Source organism: Emericellopsis cladophorae (assembly GCF_022114955.1).
Source record: "Emericellopsis cladophorae strain MUM 19.33 chromosome Unknown NODE_73_length_82208_cov_116_845256, whole genome shotgun sequence".
NCBI classification, from domain to species: Eukaryota; Fungi; Ascomycota; class Sordariomycetes; order Hypocreales; family Bionectriaceae; genus Emericellopsis; species Emericellopsis cladophorae.
This window is the reverse complement of record NW_026250998.1, coordinates 22,551-45,579: the sequence shown is the minus strand read 5'-3', so window position 1 is coordinate 45,579 and position 23,029 is coordinate 22,551. Positions and strand designations below refer to the sequence as shown.

General features: G+C 45.5%; 5 protein-coding genes across 5 annotated transcripts; 2 read left to right on the top strand and 3 right to left on the bottom strand.

Annotated features, from left to right (window-relative positions):
* Positions 1–400: 400 nt before the first annotated feature.
* On the bottom strand, positions 401–1,087 carry J7T54_005841 (uncharacterized protein; the record flags this gene model as incomplete). The annotated part of the gene is made up of 1 exon (XM_051509871.1): positions 401–1,087. The coding sequence occupies one exon, from the start codon at positions 1,085–1,087 to the stop codon at positions 401–403; it is 687 nt and encodes a 228-aa protein (XP_051359181.1).
* Positions 1,088–16,287: 15,200 nt separating this feature from the next.
* J7T54_005840 (tryptophan synthase beta subunit-like PLP-dependent enzyme) lies at positions 16,288–17,265 on the bottom strand (the record flags this gene model as incomplete). Its single annotated transcript, XM_051509870.1, has 1 exon — positions 16,288–17,265. One exon carries the CDS (start codon positions 17,263–17,265, stop codon positions 16,288–16,290), a length of 978 nt encoding a protein of 325 aa, XP_051359180.1.
* A 363-nt stretch (positions 17,266–17,628) lies between these two features.
* J7T54_005839 (uncharacterized protein) lies at positions 17,629–18,384 on the top strand (the record flags this gene model as incomplete). The annotated part of the gene is made up of 1 exon (XM_051509869.1): positions 17,629–18,384. One exon carries the CDS (start codon positions 17,629–17,631, stop codon positions 18,382–18,384), a length of 756 nt encoding a protein of 251 aa, XP_051359179.1.
* A 226-nt stretch (positions 18,385–18,610) lies between these two features.
* On the bottom strand, positions 18,611–20,824 carry J7T54_005838 (uncharacterized protein; the record flags this gene model as incomplete). The annotated part of the gene is made up of 3 exons (XM_051509867.1): positions 18,611–19,631; positions 19,681–19,795; positions 20,116–20,824. The coding sequence occupies 3 exons, from the start codon at positions 20,822–20,824 to the stop codon at positions 18,611–18,613; spliced, it is 1,845 nt and encodes a 614-aa protein (XP_051359178.1).
* Positions 20,825–21,269: 445 nt separating this feature from the next.
* Positions 21,270–21,656, top strand: J7T54_005837 (uncharacterized protein; the record flags this gene model as incomplete). Its single annotated transcript, XM_051509866.1, has 2 exons — positions 21,270–21,312; positions 21,457–21,656. 2 exons carry the CDS (start codon positions 21,270–21,272, stop codon positions 21,654–21,656), a joined length of 243 nt encoding a protein of 80 aa, XP_051359177.1.
* Between the last annotated feature and the right edge of the window lie 1,373 nt (positions 21,657–23,029).

The following is a 23,029-nucleotide window of genomic DNA, read 5'->3' as shown; positions in this document are numbered from 1 at the left end:
ACAGCACCGGAGTGACTCCACATCTGGGGAACTGGAGTAGGCAGAACCATAATTCGAAGCTCATACCTTATCTATCCTCCCACCATCGTCGGCGAGCGACGCAACGTACGCAACAATGCGTCAATGCCTGCCATTCCTGCATCGGAACCGACACCAGCTGTGCTCTTGGCGCTTGGCCTGGGCGGCTGAGATCCCCCGCCTTTTACAGAACCCCTCACTACGTCATGCGTCGCGCTCAGTCGAGCTTTGCTGGAGTACGCGAAATGCTGGCTTGTGAATGGGGATTTACTGTATTACTACCCTGACCCCGTCGATGCTATGTACAAGCCGCTCAAAAGGTCGTAAACTCATGATGATAAAGAAGAGCAAATGCGGGTGGTGACCGTCCGCTGCAAGCACTCTAGCTAGATATGTAGTTGAGCACTGAGTCGACAATGGACTGCCTCCTCTCCTCCTTGGGCACGGTGAGCGACATGGCCTTGATGATGTGGGAATCGCTGGCCGAGCTGGGCGGCAGGGACACGGGGCCGAGATCATGGAAGCCCAGTCCAGAGAAGAAGATGTAGCCAAAGGGGCCGCCGAGGGTGGTGAGGACGCCACCCTTCTGCTTGGCCTTGACCATGTGGGAGTGCACGAGGTCTTTGGCGTAGCCGTGGTTTTGGTGATCGGGGTGTGTGGCCAGGAGCTGCAGGTACGAATGCTGAGGATAGCGGTTGAAGAACTCGTTGCGCGCCTTGGAGACGACGGTGGTGTAGGCGGACAGGCGGTCGTCCTTGATTTCAGTCTTGACGTCGCGCTTCTTGCGGTCGTCGTCCTCAGCGGCGGACATGTCCCAGACGGCGACCGAGACAATCTGCGAGGGCTGCCCGTTCTTGGCGAGGTCAATGACCTCGATGACCCAGTCCTTGTTGGAGGGGTCCAGGTGCTCCCTAAGCAGCGCCTCAATCTCCTTGACGTAGCTCTCGTCCTGGCCCGTCTTGGAGGGCACAAAGTTGGTCCACAGGCGCTCCTTGTTAATAGCAGCGAGGATCACCTTGACCACGGAGGGCAAGTCCTCGAATGTCGCAGCGCGGATTTTGTTCTGCATGACGAGCAGCAATCGTGGTACGGCAGATAGTTTATCGTGGTTGGAGATGACGACCTGTCGATGTTGAGGGGAATTGGGGGCAGCACTTGTTTTGTATGCTGATCTGGTGAGGGGAAGCAACACTGGAGCTAATTGATGATCATGACACGAGGAAGGGAGATTCAAAGGAAGGAAGCGCCAGCCATTTGCTCGCTAGCGCTCGCTCTTTATATCGTCGCGTCCGGCAACTCATGTACCTGGTAACGTGGCAATGGCGAGTGCACGCTGATCACGAGGTGATTGATCCATGGGACTAGGTACCTCCAGTCTCCAACGCAACAAACACCAAAGAGACAGGTTGGAGCTGCGACACAGGAGGCAGCCCAAGCCCAGTCAGGGGATGTCATAACGTTAGGGATGGTGGCGCCACAGTGATGATTGTACAGTTGTGTATGTCGTTGCAGTGCAGTGGTGTGCCTCCCCGTCAGCTGTCCGTCAGACGGTCAGAGTCCTGGTGACTTGTCCCTGGGGCTCCACTCGCACAACCCTGGCAACCCAGTCTAGTTTCCAGACCAGATGTGGCTATCTCTTGCGACTGAGGCTCTCATCCAGTGACGTGACGGCGAAAATGATTCTTCGGCAGGCGCCGCTGGAGAAAATTTGCACGGATTTCTCTGTCATGGAGTCTAGACTCAGAATTGAATCTGTGGGCCACGCATTGAACGTGGATTTGAGTCTCTACCCTGGACTCGGGCGGTCCCGGCACATCAGAGGTGTATCACGCTACGCAATTGGCACTGACAACCCCTCCCCAGCCCCTCGTGGAGAGACAGCAAACCTCGAAGCTATGTATATGGGGCTATGTACGAAGAGTTCGAGCTGGGCATCTTGATGAAAATCAGATCACATCATATGTTCACGCACAATGTCACGCGCAGCGACAATCTTGCCTGACTGACTCACCAATTCTCGCAGCTCCATGTCTAGCGTCTCGACTGCCCCATCGGGCAGTGAAGCTCCCGTATGACGTCGACCCCGACCTTGTCACGCCAGTGATTAAGCGATCAAGCTTGACTTGCATCACGCGTTCTGCGAGCCGATAAGAGCCGTTGCAGGTCTCGCTAAATGAAAGCAAGCAAAGCAAAGCTCATGAGGCGAATTTTCTTCGTACTTGTGATGTCTGTAGCCCACAATGCATTGATTCATGTTCGAGCGGTGCTCAGTAGGGGTTGTGATGGTATCAATCCCAGCTAAACACTGCCTACGCGGCTTGAAAACACATGACGCTCCAGTTCAATGTTTACTTTAATCGGCTCAATCCCCCTGGCCAGCTTCACCTTTCCATCCCGGGTTGCCCCTGATCGGAGCCACGTGGATTTGCAGTGACCGACACTCGTCGACGGCCGAACATTGCACATTGCTGGGGGAGCCTCACTACAAGCTCCTCTTGACTATGTTTACTCTCCAAGATGCATCTTCTTATTCGAACCAGAAAGGCGACAATCGACACGGTGCCAGTAACAAGGCCTTTTCTCTGCTTGTTCACCAGGCCGACAGGGCAAACCCCACTGACAAAGGCGCGCTCCTTGTTTGTGGCGTTCACCGTAGGCTTCCACTCAGAGCTTGCGCTCGGTATCAGCCCTCCTGACATCCACCTCGTCTGGTTACGAGATGTTCACCGAGAATCTTCTTAGAGCCGCCCATCCAGAAACCACAGGCCACCATGGAAGCGTTGCCGCCCCGGGTTTGACATCTGCTGACCCCGATACAAGTCAAGCGACCGGGGGACCATATGAACACACGCCCGTGTAAAACAGAAATGTGGCAAATGGAAGTTCCCCATAAGTCTGTTGCATCAGCGTTGAGGCTGTTCTTGGGTAGTGTTTCGACACCTGGCATCCGCTCATCAGACCTCATTGAAGACGCTTCTCCAGGCATCAGTTTACCTGATGACAGCTATACGGCCAGTCGGACGTGGATGATGTCTGTTCAGGTTCTGGAGGGTTTCTTCGTGCCCACAGCACACCGCAACGCAGAATGCCGACATGGCGACGACCCTTGACAGGCAGAATCACAGCCCCACAAGAGTACTTGCTAGACTTGTTTCAAGTCGGAGCTGTATGTGTTGGATAGCGTGTGGATAATGTGTGGCTGGTGTGGTGTGGATCTATGAAGGATTTTGTAAGGGGCTTACAGCTTGAGGGATTTTGTGGGACACTCGATCAGAACATCAATCAATATAATACAATCAGGCCTTGTGACAGTTATAAGCCCGGTATCGCTTCCGCCGTCATAAGTGCATCAACTGAAGCTATTCAAGCTACTAGATCACTATCTACACACTATATTCTTGGTGTTTCTAACGCAACACCCACACGATAGCCACCGACCGCGCGACCGAGGCAGGAAGGGCTATAGTTATCCTAACGGGCCCTGAGAATTAGGACGACTAGATTACTATCCTACGAAACAAGCTAGATCCCGATACCTGGCGTCTTATCCGACCGATCGAGCTAGAAAGAGAGGTTCTTAGTAAGCCGATTAGACTAACGGCCTCGGACGTAGCTACGTATATTATAAGTATTACGAACCTATCCACTAACTAGATAAAGGCGTACGAGATCCTCTATAAGAACTACGAATAAGACCTTCGAGACTTCAAAGAGTAGAAAGTAAAGCTAAAGAAAGCCCGCGAGGCTATTATCACGATGATTAGCGAGAGACTTCGAATAATAATATAAGATATCGAGAGTCCGGCCGAGATAATAAAGTAATTATACGAATTAATAAGACTAATATAGGGGTTTATAGCTAGAGAAACTATAAGTAAATATAGCGAAGCCCTTAGAGGACCACGAGATCTTAAAAGCCTACCCTAGTAGCTAGACCGATAGGAAGATATAATCACGAAGGCATTCCGATATAAGCTACTAGTGACGTATAGTGGCTAGTGGCTACGAGATATAATAATAGCGATTGAGCCGATAATAATAACCTATATATAAGTATTTCTAAGCGTAGCTATCCGGCTAGACGAGGTTTTATAGTAGGTTATTAGTCAAGAGGCTAGATATCAGTTACCGGCTAGATCAATTACGGCAATCCAGCTACCCACAAGCGACGCCATATCCCTAGTATCCGATCTAATAATCTATATATATAGGAAGGTTACATAAAAGCTAAGGGAATAGCTACAGACCCAGCGCTATAAGATCAAGCCGCGAGCGGTACGAGGAAGAGCGTTCCCAGCAGACAGAGCTATTAACGATAAAGAGATTAAGACCGAAGTACCACAAGGGCGTAAAAAGTAGAGGGCTTATATATCAGCCGGAAGATTATTAGGCAAGGCAAGCACTAGATATAAAGCCTATGGAAAGATAGGGTATAGCTTATTATCTTACTAGCATATCTTTAAAAATCAACGGCCCTAAGGTATTACGAGGAGCGACTACCTAGCCCGTAAGGCCGAAAGAGCGATCGAAGCCGACCCTAAGCTACGGAAGAAAGTAAACGAAATCACAATAACGAAAAGATTAATAAGTCTATGATAATAAACAAGTAGCACGAGCAGGATCGTAGGGACAGTGCATAGCGTGTGGGTGATTAACTAAGCCTTCGAAGCAGGTTTATTATACCCGCTAGTTAACTCCGCGATCCTTAACTTAGGAGCCACGCTATATATCTTTAATAACCTTAACTAGTTTAAGAATATTAAGAAAGCCTCGGCAGACGAGGTTATTATCGCGGGCACGTCAGAGGTGCCTATCCGAGCCTACGGCACGATTTATCTCCCGACTACTCGTACAGACGGTAGCACATAGAGGCTTAGGTTAAAGAATACTACCTACTGTCCCGAATTCGCTACGAACCTAGTCTCCGCACGAAAGCTCGAAGATCGAGAGATCTATGCAGTGCCTACGAAGCATAACCAATACGTCATCTATTATCAACCACAGGCCGCAGCAGCCTTCCACACTCAACGCTAGAGAATCATATCACGAAACCCGAGACCTACGGTAATCGGCAACGGACTGCTATAGCACGTAAGGCTAGGATATCCGAGCCCAATAACACTACATAAGCTTTAAGTAGTGCTAGGAGTCCGGCTCAATGGACCTAAAACAGCTGAATACGAAACCTACAGCCGGGCGAAGATAAACCAACAGATCTCGAGGCGGCTAACGGCCCGTGAGAAAGATATCCCGTGTTATAAGGTATAGATCGACTAGACCGACCTAGAGGAAGACTATAATAGCTTTAAACGGATCCTGTTTATAATAGACGCCTGGTTAGGGCTTATCACACCCTATTTCATAAGATCAAGGGAGTAATTAAAGCACCTTCGAGTTATCAAAGACTATATTAACTAGATAAGTTAACGCTACGGCTATTATATCAGGATCATTAGATCAGACAGAGAGCTTCTAATAAATCGGATCTTAACCTAGCTACGAAGAAGAGGTATATCCTTTTATCCGTTATTACTAATCACACCTACCTAGAACGGCGGCGCCGAGAGGTCAGGGGGTGCGCTTATAGCTAAAGCTAGGTTAATACGAATAGCTACGTATCTACCGCATAACCTTTAGAGAGAGATAGTTAAAGCGGCAGTCTACCTTAAGAACTATACGCCGCTTTAACGGAACGAATAGAAAAGCCCCTTCGAGCTATTTTACGGAAAGAAGCTATAGCTAGTATATCTTAAGGCATACGGCTATAGAGCCTACGCGATAACCGTAGATATAAAGCTTAAACGAAACAAACTTTAAAAGCTAGAGCTAAGGGCTTATATAGGCTATCTTATTAGCTACGATTTATCGAATATCTTCCGAGTATAGATTCTATACTAAGGAAAAGTAATATTAACACGAGATATAATATTCGATAAGGGTATATTTTTCGACGGCGATAAGACCACACCCGAGCTACTCACGAGTATTAACGAGCTAGTTAATTAGATCTAGCTATTAGAGACCGAGAGAACGCACGAACGGATGATCGCAGAGGTAGATTAAACTAACGAATCGGTTATCGAATTCGAACCCGATTACGAAGATAATCCTAAAGACTAAGATAACGAATATAATAAGGATAATAATCTCGAGCTAGCGAGGTAATTAGAAGAGGTCTATATCACGCCTCTACCTTCAGAAGACTTCGAACCGCCGCTAGAGGTAGCGTTTAATATACACCTTCCGATAGCTCGAGCCGAGGGGGTGAAGAAAAAGGTACCCTTTAAGCTACCGATATTATCAGACTAATCCAGCGATTAATAGGATTAAAAAGGCAGGTTCGAGGACTTTATCCCGATCCTAGTTAACGATCCGATCCACGGCGCTTTTATAGCTAGCCGTAAGTTTAAGCCGAAGAAATTTCACAAGCGGTAACTACTAGAGGCCCTAAAAACACATCGCGATCTTAAGGGTTATCTATTTAAATAGGAATTCCGTCAGGCTCAGAGGGATTATCTTAAATCATACGAGCAAAAACAGACCTTCGAGGAGGTACCCTAGAGTTAAGCTAAAGACTATCAGGTCCTCGGCTATATATAGGTATTTACGTATAAAACTAATAAGCATGGATATCTCGTTAAATATAAGGCGAGACTCGTTATATATAGTAACTAACAGACTAAAGGAGACCTACTAACGAGGGCAATAATATTAGCTACGAACTCGTTTAGGATCCTAATAGCGATAGCCGTAAAATAAGACCTCGAGCTACGGTAGATAGATACTATAAACGTATTTATAAACTATATACTTAATAAGCTAGTATTTATACGGCCCCCGCCGGGCTTTAAAAGCTACGGACGAGTACTACGGCTACGTAAGGCCCTCTACGGCCTACGAAGGTTACTACTATTATAGCAGAAAGAGCTTACGAAGGCCCTCGAGGAATAAGGCTTTTAACGGGTACCGTAAGAGCCTTATGCGATATAGAAAGGATCCGTGATCGTCTTCTTCTTTATTAACGATATTATCTAGGCATTTCTATTAACGGTATTAGTAGAAGCCGAAGACGCGATATAAAAGCTTCGAGACCGCTATAAGATTAAAGACCTAGGAGAGCCGCAGTGGTTCCTAGGGATTCATATTATTAGGGACAGAGCTAAGCGATCAATCTAGCTGACCTAAGACTCGTATATTAATAAGATAGCTCACTAATTTAAACTAGATCTATCGAAGCTCCCGAATACGCCGATAAACGAGACCGAGCTAATGCTATCGAGCACATAAGCTACCGCGAAGATGATCCTAATATATTAAAAGAAGGTTAGAAGCCTGCTATTTATAGCCGTATTAACGAGACCGGATATAGCGTTTGCTTCGTCTAGGCTCGCAAGGTATAATCACAACCCGGATCAAAGCCACTAAGAGGCAGCAGACCAGGCGCTATAATATCTCTATAGGACAAGGACTTATAGGATCGGGCTTAGAGGAAGGCCGTATATCAATATCTTTATCTATACGAGCGATACCTCGTTTACTAATAATCGTAACGACCTGTTACGACCCGACATGCGACCGCATGCGCCTCTCACCTGCCCCCCACTTTTTCCTCCTATCACGCGTTATTCACGCACTAAGTATGGCAGTCGACTATAGCCGCCAGGCGACTACGGTCGACTATACTATAGAGGCGCTCGTAGACGATAGTCGACTACGGTCGACTATATAATATTTACTAGTATATAGGAAGTCTAACTTTACTATAGTTAGTCTCTACTAACTCCTTAGCTATTAATATAATTATCTACGTAAGATCTACTATCTCGTATATAGACTATAACCCGACCGCTTAAGTTAATAATATCCTAGTATACTTAGTTTATAACCCGACTTCTATTCTATCTACCCGGTAGCTAGTCTAGACCCGAATATTATATATTAATAACTCTTGTTTAGTATATTACTATATTAAGTACTTAAGTAATACGATACTATAGCTAGCGAATCCTCTAAGGCTAAGGGCAAGCACGCCGAACCTATCTAACCCCCGCCGGAGGAAGATATCGGTATGAACTCGGACTAGTCCGAGGACGAAGCCGATATCCTTAGAGGCTAAATCTAAGAACTTAGGGGATAATTATAATAAGTCGCCGATATATAGACTCGTGATAAAGAGTAATACGATAAAACGTATCGTAACTTTAACGAAAGAATGGCCTTATAGCGGGAATAAAACGCGTAGTTAAGAAACGAAATAAATAGCGTAAGTAATAACACTATTCGCTAAGTCACCGGTAAGGACCTAGGAGAGATTATAAAGCCATACTAACTAGGACTATTCGATAGTACGACTAAGGACCTTTAAGGATTCCTAACTTAGGTTAGAGCCTATTAGTAATACTTTCCCTCTATCTTAAGGACAGAAGAGGATAAGGTACGCTATATAGCGGGATATCTATCGGGAGCCGTACTAGCTTAGTTCGAGCCTACGCTTCGGGATTTCGTAACTTATATTTATTAATACCGAAGGTAAGATATAAAGGATATCTTCGTATATTACTATAACTTTAAAAAATATTAAAGGCGACCTTTAGGACTATTAATAAAGAACGCCTAGCCGAGAACTAGCTAGAGGCGTTAAAGTAGAAAGGATTAGCTTCGGACTATAGCGCTCTATTTATCTAAGTTATATCTAGAACTATAAAGAGCGAGGGAGATAAAATAGTAGCCTATTATAAGGGCCTTAAGGATAAGGTTAAGGACGAACTCTATAAAAAGGACCGACCTACCGCCCTCGCTACGTATATTACGATAATAGTTAAGATCGATAACTAATAATTCGAAAAACAATAGTAGAAGAAGGGATAGTACTTTACTAACTCCTCGAACCGCGATTATAATAATAAAAATAAGATCTATCCTAATATAGGAAGACCCCGGTTCTACCTAAGCACGGCTTACGGAGGAACTTACGCGGGACCTATAGACTTAGACGCTATATAACGAAAACTCGCGGCGATCGAGAAAAAGAACCTTACTTATTATAGTTATAGTAAGAAAGGATACTTTACGCGCGAAAACCGTTCCCTAAAGAAGGAACGAAAGTAGGACTAGAAGCTAGTACCTAAAGGTAAGGCGAAGTAACTAAATATAACTAGGGCTAGATATAAAATCACGATAAATAAATAATACGATATTATTAAGGATAGGGAATAAGAGTATAAGGACTACCTCTCCGCTATCTAACGAAAGCTAGCTAAAGCGCTAACTCACGAGGAACTCTATTAGATAGCCTGCTACGATAACGGCTACTAGACCTACCGAGATAGAAAGGAAAACTCAGGGTGGTTCCCTAAGGCACTATATTAATCTCGCGTTTTAGCTATAATACGTAAGGTCACTACGGGACTAATAAGATAACCGGGCGTTATAGACGAATCGCTAGATAACCTAGATAAAGAATCGTCGGATACTAACTCTATAGATAGCGAAGAAGAAATCTTATAGGAAAAGAGGATACTCGAAATAAATCTCTTATATAAGCGAGCTACGCTATAAGACTAGCTCTTCGCCGCTAACGACTGGTACGATCCTTTACTAAGAGGAGAGGACCTCTAGATAGTTATTTACGTATAAACGATACTCGGAGAAAATAGTCCGGAATAGGATCGAAAGATACTATTAAGAGATAACCTAAGGATAAACCCTAACGTAGAAAAATATCACGAGTTATTATAGATCTTATATATATATTACTTTTATAAAATCTATATAATTAAGAAAAGGAGATATTAGGTCTACTTAATAAGGGGATTAGATATCCGCGCTATCGACGACCCTTATAAGAAAGATAAAGCTAAATTCTACGAATATATATATACGGAACCTAATATAGGATATATAGTACTAAGGTAATCGGCTAAGTACCCTAAAGTATATACACGAAACCAAAAGATATAGAGTAAATACCTATTAATAGACTGCCCTAAGTATATTAAGGAAAAGGTATTCGACTAGTATCGAACTAGAGAGTAAAAAGAAACGGAAAAACTCTAACGACACGAGAATATAGTAAAGGTATTACTCGGTCTTAAGCTTACTAAAAAAGAGGCTATTATAGTAAAGGTAAGGTACTAGAGGGAAGGAAACCTTATAAAAGAATTCCTAGTATAAAAAGAGTGCGTACTAAAGTACGGTCACGTATATAAGGGATATAATAAATACCCCGAAGGTATACGACTATTATACGATTTAGTCGAAGAATTAGACCGAAACTATATCTTTAAAGGCGAAATAGACCGCGAACGATATAAAAGAGCTAAGGAAATATTACGCTTACGCTATAGAATAAAAGCAAGGGAATACCAAGTTCCGAACGGAAAAGTATATATATAATATATAGTATATAGATATTATAAAGGATATACGCTAGACTACGGAGTCTATTACTATAGGTGCGTATACTACCTATATAAGGAGGAAGACAAGGACCCCTCTATATTAGTAAAGTTATATAGCGACTATAACTCTAAGGATAATAATACTAATATAGAATACTACCCGTTAAAAAATTACTAACGTTACTTATAAAAAGGGCATAAGATAACGAAAGAAACCTAAAGACCCTTTACTCCGTGGAGACAGGCGGAAGATAAAAGACGGTTTTAGAAGTCTAGATTAACGGATAGCGATTACGAGTATTATTAGATAGTGGATCGATAGGAAACTATATCTTACTAATAGTGGTTAACCGATATATATTACTATAAAATTATAAGAAAGTAATATATAAGCTTTATAATACTAAAGGAGGAAGTTTCGATTATAATAATAAGACTATCGACCGTAAGACCGATTATCTTAAGGCCTCGATATAAGGATATTATAAGATAATCGTCTTCGATATTATAGACTTATATAATTACGATATAATACTAGGTTACCTATAGTTATAGAGAAGTAATCCGGTAGTCGATTAACGTAATAGCTAGTTAGCGTGGATAGACACGATAACGCGATAATTACTATTTAATTAGAATAAAGCGAATATTCGCGATAACTTAGCCTCTAAAGAAACCTTATAAAAGGGCATAAGCGAGTTAAAGTAGGCAAAGACTATAGTATTAACTAAGAAGGCTTTATAACCGGGTATACGATATAAATAAGGAAAATAAATTATCGCTAATATTATATAAAAAATATTTAAAGCGAATTAAGCCCTCTAAAAAAAAAGAAAAATAAAACCTATCACGGAAGAAGAACGACTAAAAAATATACTATAAGAGTATAAGAAATATTACTCACTATTTAAGGAAACCCTAGAAACGGGATTATTATTATATAGCCGATAGGACCACGAAATCTATCTTAAAACCGGTACTTCGATTAAGCACTAAAGACTCTATAACCTTAACGGAGAATAACTTAAAGTATTACGAGAATATATCAACGAAATAATCGAAAAAGGCTATATTCGATTATCTACTTTAGAAGTAAGATACTTTATTATATTCGTATTAAAGAAAAATAGTAAGCTACGATTAGTCGTGGACTACCGGTAGCTTAACGATATTACGATTAAAGACCGGACACCCCTACCGCTTATTAACGAGCTTAAGGATAGACTTCACGGTAAGAACTAGTTTACCGCTCTTAACCTAAAAGGAGCTTATAACCTAATCCGTATAAAGAAAGGAGATAAATAGAAAATTACTTTCTGTATAAAACTCGGTCTATTCGAGTATTTGGTAATACTATTCGGCCTTACTAATACTCTAGTTATTTTCTAACGAATAATAAATAATATACTTAAGGAGAACTTAGATATCTTCGTTATAGTATACTTAGACAATATCCTAATCTTCTCGGATACCCTTAAAGAATATAAGGAATATATCTATTAAGTACTAAAGATACTTTAAGACACGAATCTCCTAGTAGATCTAAAGAAGAGCGCGTTTTATATATAAGAAATAATCTTCCTAGGATATACTATTCGACTAAACGAAATCCTAATAGAGTAAATAAAGATTAGTATAGTTAAAGACTAGCCTAAACTAAAAAACAATCTTAAGGAAGTATAAGCGTTCGTGGGTTTTATGAATTACTATAGATATTTTATACGTAACTTTATAATAATCGTAGTACTACTAACGAAACTCACGAAGAAAGAAATACTATTTAAATAAGGAAACGAATAAAAGTAAGCGTTCGAGGAACTACGAGATACTATCTTATTAAACACCGTCCTCGTAACGTTCGATCTAGATAAATCACTCGAATTAAAAACCGATATATTAGACTACGCTATAAGAGTATAGATTAGCTAACGCGATAAGGATAATAACCTAAGACTAATCGCTTTCTTCTTAAAGAAACTCTATAGCGTAGAACTAAACTACCTTATATATAATAAAGAATTCTTAGCTATTATATCCGCTATAAAAGAATTTAAGTATTATATACTAGGAACTAAGTTTAGAACTAAAGTCTATACCGACTATTAAAATATCACTTACTTCGCTATTACGTAAGAACTTAGTAAATAATAAATCCGTTATATAGAATTCCTAGCGGATTACGATATTAAGATTATCTATTAGAAGGGATTAGAAAACGGTAGAGTAGACGTGCTTAGTCGCCGACTAGACTACGATACTAAAGTACTAAAAGCTAAGGGATAGATACTTTAGAAGAATAAGGAAAGAAACTACGTATAAATATCGCTTAACCTCCTTATATATAGAGTTAAAGCTAATACTACGTATTACGATAAAATACTAGATTAGGTATCTAAGCACGTAAAGGAAATACCTAACGATTATATAAAAGAAATAGGAAAAGGACCTACTAGGAATAGATTACTCTAGATACTACCGCCGCTACGCGACGAAATCTTAGTTAATATCCACGTGTATCTTACGGTAGGATACTAAGGAGTTAGAAAGACTCTTAAACGAATTCGACGAACGTACGATTACTAAGGAATTAAAGCGGACGTTATACGTATCGTCGGATAATACGAAGATTATATATATAATAAGGCTACTCGATATAAACCATATAGAGAACTAAAGCTACTACTTATACTTTTAAGACTATAGGAATTAATAGCCTTCGACTATATTATAAAGCTACCTAAGTTAATCGAACTAGAATCTAACGTCGAATATAATAGTATATTCGTTATTATAGACCGAATAAGTAAATTCGGGTATTTCTTACTATATTAAGAAGTAACGGACGTAGAAATACTCGCGTATATTATATTTAAATATATCGTGGCTAACTACGGCCTTCCAGAAGAAATTATTTCGGATAAAGGAACGATATTTACCTCTAAATTCTAGCAAGCCCTAATAGTTTAATTAGGCACTAAGTATAAGCTTAGTATAGCTTATTACCCTTAGACGGATAGATAAATAGAGAGATTAAACTAAACGTTAGAATAATACCTACGGTGCTATATTAACTACGAATAAGACGATTAGGTCTCGAAGTTATTACTCGCCTAACTCGCTTATAATAACGTACCTACGGAATTAACCTAAGTCTTATTATTCTACGTAAACTATAGATATAAACCCTAATTCGGTAGTAAAATACTAAGGGATAGACCCCTAGCTAAAAAAGTAATACTTAAAGTAAACTAACTACGCTCTTTATACGAATATATAAAAAAATAACTCGAATTCGTACGTGTACGAATATTAAAGTACTATAATAAAAAAAGATCGAAAGGACCGATCTTTCGAAAGGGAGATATAGTCTACTTACTATATAAAAATTTTATAATAACTCGACCTTTACTAAAGCTCGATTATAAAAAACTTAGACCGTTTAAAATTAAAGAGGTTATCTCGGATACTAACTATAAACTTTTATTACCCTTAAGTATAAGGATATACCTAGCTTTTTATATTTTATTACTTAAAAAAGCACTATAAAACGCAAAAACTAAGTACGAACTAGAGGTTCTTGAAGAACTCTACGAACTAGAACGAATTATCGATAAATAAGTAATTAATAGAGAAGTTAAGTACCTTATTAAATAAAAAGGCTACGTAAGTAATAAGAATATATAAGAGCTACCTAAATATTTAAAGAACTACCGCTACCTATTATAATAGTATTATTAAAAGGAAATATATCGGGTATTACGGACTAATTAATAATCCTAAAGGCCCCTAATTCCTAAGCACGCTTAACTACCTATTACTCCTTAATAATAGCTTCCTCCTAAGAACGAACCCTATCTTCTTCGTTAAGTTCGCGTATATTACGAGATACTAGCTCTAAAGTACGACTACGAAGTAATTCTCGCTAGCGACGGAGGTGCTAGACGCGCCCTAGAGCTTCTTAAAGCTCCCTCTTAGATTTTTCTAAATCCGCTTCTACTTGTTTTTATTTAGATACCGCACGCGTTACTAAAATATAAGGTTAGTATACCCGCTGCACGACGGGTATACGGTACCTATAATATAACGCTATACTAGTACTATTATAGGTCTTCTTTATTTTAATATATAAAGTATAACGGCGAGAGTTATTACTTATACGATAAACGCGCTTCGCGTGGTAATAATAAGTATAGGGTATCTCGCTCTTAGAACCGTTAAGATAGACGGCCTTAATTAGGATAGCGCGATACGAGTCGTTGGCTTTCTTATAGGTAAGCGGACGTTTCTATATACGGTTAGGCATAATAAAGGAGAGAAGTTAGCGAATACGACTTACGTAAGGGTAACTAACGGGTTTTAATTAATTCTAGGACAGAATCTCGGAAGGGGAGATATTATATTACGACCTGATATACGACCGTATACGCCTCTCACATGCCCCTTACTTTTTCCTCCTATCACGCGTTATTCACGTACTAAGTATAGTAGTCGACTATAGCCGCTAGGCGACTACGGTCGACTATACTATAGAGGCGCTCGTAGACGATAGTCGACTATGGTCGACTATATAATATTCACTAGTATATAGGAAGTCTAACTTTACTATAGTTAGTCTCTACTAGCTCCTTAGCTATTAATATAATTATCTACGTAAGATCTACTATCTCGCATATAGACTACGACCCGACCGCTTAAGTCAACGATATCCTAGTGTACTCGGTTCATAACCCGACTTCTATTCTATCTACCCGGTAGCTAGTCTAGACCCGAACGTCACACGACCGTAAGAGCTCTTAAAGGTATATCATATAGTTATACGGCGGCTCGATAGCCTAGAAAGCATTAAAACAGCCGACCATAACGCCTAGCACGACTAAAGCCGAGTTACTCGCGGCGTTAGCGGCAGCGCGAGAAGCTATATTCATAAGCCGTTTGCTCAAAGCACTCTAGGTGCGCTTAATAGATGCCGTTATTATCGAATGCGACAACACGCAGACCGTGAAGCTGATAACCAACGATCTCGAGAAGCTCGTCACGAAGCTCCGGCACGTTAATATCCATAGCCACTAGCTACGCCAGGAATACCAGCAAGGGCGGATTAAAGTCCACTAGGTTCTAACGAAATAGATAATCGTAGATAGCTTAACTAAGAGCTTACTAAACTAGTAATATTAGAAATTCGTTACGATTATCGGGATCGAAGATCTACGAGATCGACTAGCTATCGAACGTCGAATAGACGAGCTAAAAGATCTAATTAAGTCCGCTGCTAGGACTAAACCAGTAGAAATAGAGATGCGAGTCGGCTATAACACTATAAATCAGCGTTAGAAGGAAGGAAAAGGGGCTCGCGATAGCCTTAAAAGTTCAGGGCAGGAAGAGCCCTGCCGGCCCTTCCTAAGGGGGTGTGTTAGATAGCGTGTGGATAATATGTGGCTGGTGTGGTGTGGATCTATGAAGGATTTTGTAAGGGGCTTACAGCTTGAGGGATTTTGTGGGACACTCGATCAGAACATCAATCAATACAACACAATCAGGCCTTGTGACAGTATGCAAGACTCCAGGAATCTGCTGGTCTCCAGAGCCGCGTGTGTTGACCTGGCTGCTAGGGAAATCTGTTTGGAGCTCAATATTGTCGAGACCAGCGTTTGCAACCTCCGCTATCCAGCCTTCTTCCCCGAGTTGCCTGTAGATCCTGGAGAGCCTGATGAGGGTGCCTCTATAGTCCGACAAAACGACGTGGCGAGTGGGCGCTGTGGGTGCGGCCACAAGTAGAAACCACCTCCGTGAAAGCCACTCGTGAGATCGGTATAGGGCGACATAACACAGTTGATTTCAGCAACCGCACAACAGCATGGTTTCAGCCAGTTCACTTTATCTGTTGATCGGTCCACAGGTCAGTGGACATGTACTTGAGACCTGAGTCACATATCACAATGGCCACCGTCTTCCCCCGCATCTCACCTCGCAGAAGTCGGATGGCAGCCATGAGGTTCGCGCCACTAGAGAATCCCCCAAAGATGCCCTCCTTCATGGCCAGCACGCGGGCTCCTTCCTTGGCTTCATCACCTGTGACCTGCACAAGGCCATCGACAGCAAGATCTTCAAGGAACGCCAATTCAGACATCATGTAGCCACCACCCTGAATGGGGTGCCCCGGGTTTGTGACCTCCCTCCTCGCCAAGACAGCAGCCCCCTCTGGCTCGACGATGAAACATCTGATGGCGTCGTTCAGTGACTTGAGCTTCCTGGAAACGCCCGCGTAGGTACCTCCAGAGCCCACAAAATCCACGAAGCCGTCAATGGCACCGTCAGTCTGCTCCCACAGCTCAACGCCCGTTCCGTCGTGATGCGCGACCCAGTTGCCGTCCCGCGTAAACTGATCGGCGCGAAAGGCGCCCCGCTCGGCTTCAATCTCTTTCGCTCTGCGTTCTACAAGCTCCAGGTCGGACCCGGACACCTGGCCAGGCATCGATCCCGGCGCCTGGTTCACAAGCACAACCTCGGCCCCTAGAGCTGCCATCATGCGGGCCCTTTCAATCGAGTTTCCTCGCGACATGACGGCAACAAATGGGTAGCCCTTGACAGAGCAGACGATTGCGAGACCCGTGCCTGTATTGCCACTTGTCAGCTCGACGACGGTCTGCCCGGGCTTGAGAGTGCCGAGTCTTTCTGCCTCCTCAATGATACCGAGGGCCACGCGGTCCTTCTTTGAGCCACCGGGGTTCAAATAATCGAGCTTGGCGACAATGTCTCCATCGAGGCCTAGAGATGAGGTGATGCGACTGAGGCGCACGAGAGGTGTGCGGCCAATGGCGTCTACCGCAGAGTCCAGGGTCTTCTGCATTACGGTGAAAGCGCAACTCAGTCAAATGCTTAGGCAATCTGCATAAGCCAGGGACTAGAGAAAGTTTCAAGAAACAGTGCAACGTTTCTCGGACGTGTTGCCGCACGGAACAAGAAGCGACGTGAAGGTGAGTTCTTTCTGGATGGCAGACAGCCCACAAGAGTGTGACTCGCAGAGCGATACCGACAATCTCCGTGTGATTATGTAAGTATAGCCGCTAGTGTCTCTCCACCATAGACAACAAAACCCTTCCGACCTCCAAATTTTTTTCGCACCTTTTCCTTCACCACTTCACACCATTACCACTTCTGTAATGGCTCGTCACCGCGCCAGCTGGCCGCCTTGACTTGTCAGGGCATCGCGATGCGTCTCTTCTTGATCCGTCATGGCGAGACAGTGGACAATGTCGCACAAGTCTACGCTGGCTCGCGCGACTCGGCACTGACCGCCCATGGCGTCCTCCAAACCCGTCGGTTGGCCACGCACCTTGCAGGCAGCTCGTCCTCCGCAGCACGAGTCTTTTCCTCGGACCTGCAGCGCGCCGTCAAAACGGCTCAGGCCATCTGTGACGCGCGTGCCAGCGGTGAAGAGCCTCTGCAGCTGCCTCAGCTTCGCGAGAAACATTTTGGCACAGGCGAGGGTGCAAGCTTTAGCGCAGGCAGGGACCATTCCCATGAAGGCGCGGAGTCGTCCGAGGACATGCGCGAGCGCGTCGACGTGTTTCTGCAGGAGCACTTGCTCCCCCTCGTCTCCTCTTCAGATCATGTATACGTCGTCGCTCACGGTATCATCCTTGGCGTCTTGTTAAAGCATTTGTGTCAGCAGCTTTCGCAGGCCTCCATGAGTTTTGCTCCAGAGGCCCAACGCATTGCCGGTCCGAGCAGCCTATTGCTGCCGACCTGGAGCAACACGGGCTTCCTGGAGGCCCACGTGATATCAACAGATACCAAGTGGTCCAGCACGAAGCTTCACATCCTCCGAGTCAACAGTGTCGATCACCTTCAAGGCCTCCGCAAGACGCGAGGTGGCATCGGCAGCGCCCGCTTCGACGACAAGCAGAAGACGCTCATGTCCTTCTTCCCACCAAAGAAGCGGAAGCGTGCCGATGCCGACAATTGACAAGGTACGTTTGAAACAACCTTTTTCTTACCCCGAAACCTTAACCTTACGTGATGAGAAACCGTATTCACAGACCTGTTCTGAAATTACAATGTGGAAAATAACCAACCGCTGTCTGATCTTTACTTCATTCACTTGTCTCTTGTTGCCATCTATTACGTGGACAAAAGCTGACTCGTCTAGTGTCCAGGTTACCAATCCCATAGTCGTCATATCATGGATAGATCTATACTTCTGTACTCGTTTCGTCCCGACCCGTGAAGATTTTGTACATGCGCCTGCTCACAGCCTGCCCGACCGTCCTCGTGCCCAGCGTCCCCTTGCTGTCGACTGTCTTGGCCACGTTGCTCAGCCGCTCCGGGCCCCCGCGCAGCATCCCATTCACCAAGGACGGTACGTTCTCAAACTCTGCGGCAATCCCATGTGCCATGGGCGCCGAGACGCGGGCAATCTCCTGCAGCATTCGTAAATACGTATCCTTGGGCCCATCGCCTGACCGCACCTGCCCCGATTCCATACAGAAGCCGACATCCCGCAGAGCGTGCTCCTTGGCCTTTTTGTACGGCACGGCCGAGATGTGCTGGGTAAAGATCATGATCCAGTCGCCAGTAGTGACTGCGTCCTCGGTGTGGTGGATGTACTTGTCGTGCAGGACCTGCAGCTGCAACAATGCGTCTTCGACCACGCTCTCGTCGACGGGTTCCTGCGCAGTAGGCCGACGCGCGGACGAGCTTGATGGCTCCCCTCGCACGTTTGCTCGAAACTGTCTGTTCAGTGCGGCACGGTTGCTGGAGAACCACTTCCGCATGCCCTCAATGAGGTAAATGATCCGGCAATAGGGAAAGTTCTCGTCCATCTTATGGACGTGGTCTTCGAGGCTCTCCTTAAGAGCCATCTCCACGAACTCGGGTGCGCACACCACCACCAAGGCATATTGCTCGGGGACCAGGCGCTCGACAACCGGCTCCCAGTGGCCCAGACTCTCGTTGAAGCGGCGGCAGACCTTGCGACGCCAAAGCACCACGTTGTCGACAGGCGTCTGCCTGAGCCTGTAGCTAACATCCAGCTTCTCGAACACGGCCTCCACATGCGTCTTGGTCTCCTTGCTCAGCGTCAAGGGCAGGTCCACAACCATTTCCCGCGTGGAGGCCTTCCTGTCCGCCAGGTGCTTGTTCGCCTCGGCAAGAGCCCGCTTGCGTATCCGCTCGCCGTCCTTGATAGCCTTGTCCCGTGCCTTCTCTTCCTGCCTGTGTCTTTTTTCTGGATCTTTGATGGAGGCCTTTGCTTGCCGCTCACGCGTTCTCCCCCCGATCGTCGCGGAGGCCTTGGTCACTCTGGCGGCGCCTCTCGAACTGACAATCTCGCTTCTTGATAGACGAGGGGGGGATCTTGGTGGGCGGTTTGCGACATGCTTCGCAAGGCTGTCAATGTCGGGAAGGTCATCAGAATCAATGTCATCAGCAGGAGGAGCATCATCGGTGTCGGATTCAATCTCGATTGCTTTGCTAAAGGGTTTGTGCTGCCGGACCGTCCCTCCATTCGTGGATGCCTCAGGTGCTGAACTCGAAATGGGATCCCATATTTGGCGGCGGGATGAAAATGCCACCGGTCGTGGTGGGCTGCGAGGCTTTGATGAATCTAACGGGCCGACCCGACAGTGTGTCGATTGCAGCTGTGTGGAGCTCGTGTCTCCTCCACGCGACTGATCATCGATAGACATGTTAATCGTACCATGGAACGATCTAGGCGAGCTTGCAAAGGGGTCCGACAACGCCAATGGATCCTCTGGCAGGGTCACGGGCGCACTCTGCACGGCAGGCAGTACCTGGCTACACGAACTGTGAGCGGCAAGTCGCGGACTCGGGCTCTCCACATTGGTGACATGGGCAGTTCTGACAAGTTCTGCGGTCGCTGGAAGAGGTGAGGTTGCAAACGGGTCGGAGATGTCGGAAAATTCGTCAGCTAAAGCTAGTGATTCGCGGCGGGGACTGGGTCGTCGTTGCGCTGGTCCTGTGGTGACTTCTTTTGTGACAAAAGCCGCAGGCGATGCTGATAATCGACGCCTCTTGTTGCCGACACTCTCCCTCAAAACAGGCTCGCTCAATCCATCGGTCGTATCGAAGTCGTCCGAGAGCAACACGACATGCTGGGCAGTGGTTGAGTATCGATCGGTTGAGTGTTGGGCTGTGGTGGCTTGAGGTTGAGGCTGGGATGGTGCGTGCAGTGAAGCGTCGATATCCCCCGTCGTGTCGAACTCGTCGGCTATGTCGTCGAGATCGAATTCTACCGTCGCGGGTAACGCCTTGGGCAGAGAATCGGTCTTGCGTGACTGCGCCCCAGGTACATCCCTGTGGCTCTGACGCGCCGGATGGATTGTTGCCGAGGGGCGCGGCTCAGGCTCCGGGCTCGACGAGACGAGATCGATGACATCGCCTGCCATTGCGCAAGTTGGTCGGGGGTTTGGCTCTTCTGTCGCGGTCCTTGCTGGTAGACGCGTCATCGCAACTTTGCCCACTTGACACCATGACGCGCATGGCGGGCGGGCGACGCCTAATCACGTGCTCGGGCACTAGTCCCTGTTGACCTACCCTGTGACAGCCATCAACGTGGTAGAAGTAATTCCTGAACCCTGCCCGGCTGGCAATAACAAATGTTGAGATTTCATGTACACTAGTATGCTCATTGATACGTGAGTTTAGAACTGACAGGCCGACATATACACCTTGAGGATCATGCAGCTGTGGGCTGGGTGATTTAGTGTCATTGTCAGTTCAAATCCGAGCGCTCCCAAATTCCAAAGTTTACGCCAGCACCAGCAATGAATAAAAAGCTCGTAATTTCACGTCATGATTTGCAACGCAACGATAAGGTCAACCTGATCAAATATGATGAGTGATGACGCAGCGTTGTGTGTTTCAGAGCCTACAAGTAGGCGTGTAAATGCCTGAGTTAAACTTCCAAACCTGTAATTACAAACAGACATCCACAGCATAGAACACACGCCACACCGCAGACATATTTGACTTTGGTATGTCCAGGTCCTTTGTAGCAGAACCCCGCTGACATTGCTAGACGACGCTCGCAAGAATCATGATGAGGCCTACGAGGGCGGCCACAAGAGCCACTTGTCCCACGAAGTCGTGGCTAGAGGTGCTGCCTTCGAGGCGATGAAGAAGTGGGAGGATCACCAGAGAGTTGAGGGCAAGCCTGTCCCGCATGGCTTCGCCAAGGACGCCTTGACGGGCTTCACTAGTGCGGAAGAGGACAAGTGAGCAGAGTCCAAGGCCATGGACTACGTTGGCAAGAAGAGGGCCAAGCACAGCGCACAGCATCAGGCGCAGGATATGTACGACCAGCAGTACGGTGGCAAGAATGCCTATTAACGGTGAGTGCAAGCTTTGCTGCATTGACGATTGCTGATAAGATTAGGAATGCATCGCGTCGTCACCACTCGATGGACTCCTGATGTTTGAGACAGACCTGTATCTTCTCAAGATATCTGTTAGCTCAAGTTTGAATGTTGCCGCGCTTTGAACAGACCTATGCCCATCAGTGAGACATGAGAGACTCGGCAGTGCATTGAACTCGGGTCTGATCCGCCATGTGTGTATCACTATGCGACCCGGAACCTGGGGGCTGTCGATCACTGCGGGTATTGTAGAGTTCGCGGCCAGGCTCCATGTCGCTGGAGACGGCCAGGCTCCGCTGAACTCGTTGGCGAAAACAAACACGAGGAAATTGAGGAATTTTCGAGCGGCCGGCAACTTCACGCAGTAGCACGGATAGACCAACTGCCAAGCCAAAGTGAACCTTGGGCATATCAACTATTAGACTAGACCGGCAAAACATGGGTATTTGATGCAACATGAGATGAAGTATCCGCGCATGATTGTGGTCAGCTTGCCTTGTGTAGGTAAAGCTTGAACGACTCAGGACATTGGAATAGTTGTATGTGCAATAAATTAATCAATACTACATACTGACTAGCAGGGCCTTTCGGGTCGCTTGCCCAGTTGTGGCTGACATGTGGCTGGAGGATTCCGGACCCACCCGCACCACACCGTGACCGTGGCCGATATTGAGTGATTTGGCGGGAACAACAACTTGGAACACGGAGCATAACCCGCGCGAACGAGATGCAGCATGAATATACCTGCAAAGGAAAGACCGACCTCTGACCACAAGGATACGCCCCCTTAAAAGGACTACATGCCGCATTGTGGCCGCGAGTCAACCTCTCAAGTCACGAGCAGCAAGCAGCCTCTGACGCGGTTCCTGCCAGGCTGTCACTGGCTTGGCCTCTGACCCGATCCAGATGCGGGTGCCCCACCAAGCGCCAAGAGCACCCACTTCAATCACCAATTGGGTCACGTCAAGCACTTGACCCCTGGCCCCCTGAAGCTGCCCCTGGATTTTTTTCCCCATCACAGGCTACAGCCAACAAGCACCCTTTCGTCTTTCGGTGTGATTGATGGAAGGACTGGAGCGGATACCGCCTTCCCCTTTTTCCAGGATCTCGTTGCTTCTACGAAAGCCAACCCAACCCTGCTGGCCAACTTCCCTCAGATTTGGCTTGGGGCGAGCATTCCATACACGCACGCATTCTTTGTCGTTCTTGAAACAAGACTCTGCTTCTTTTCCAGTA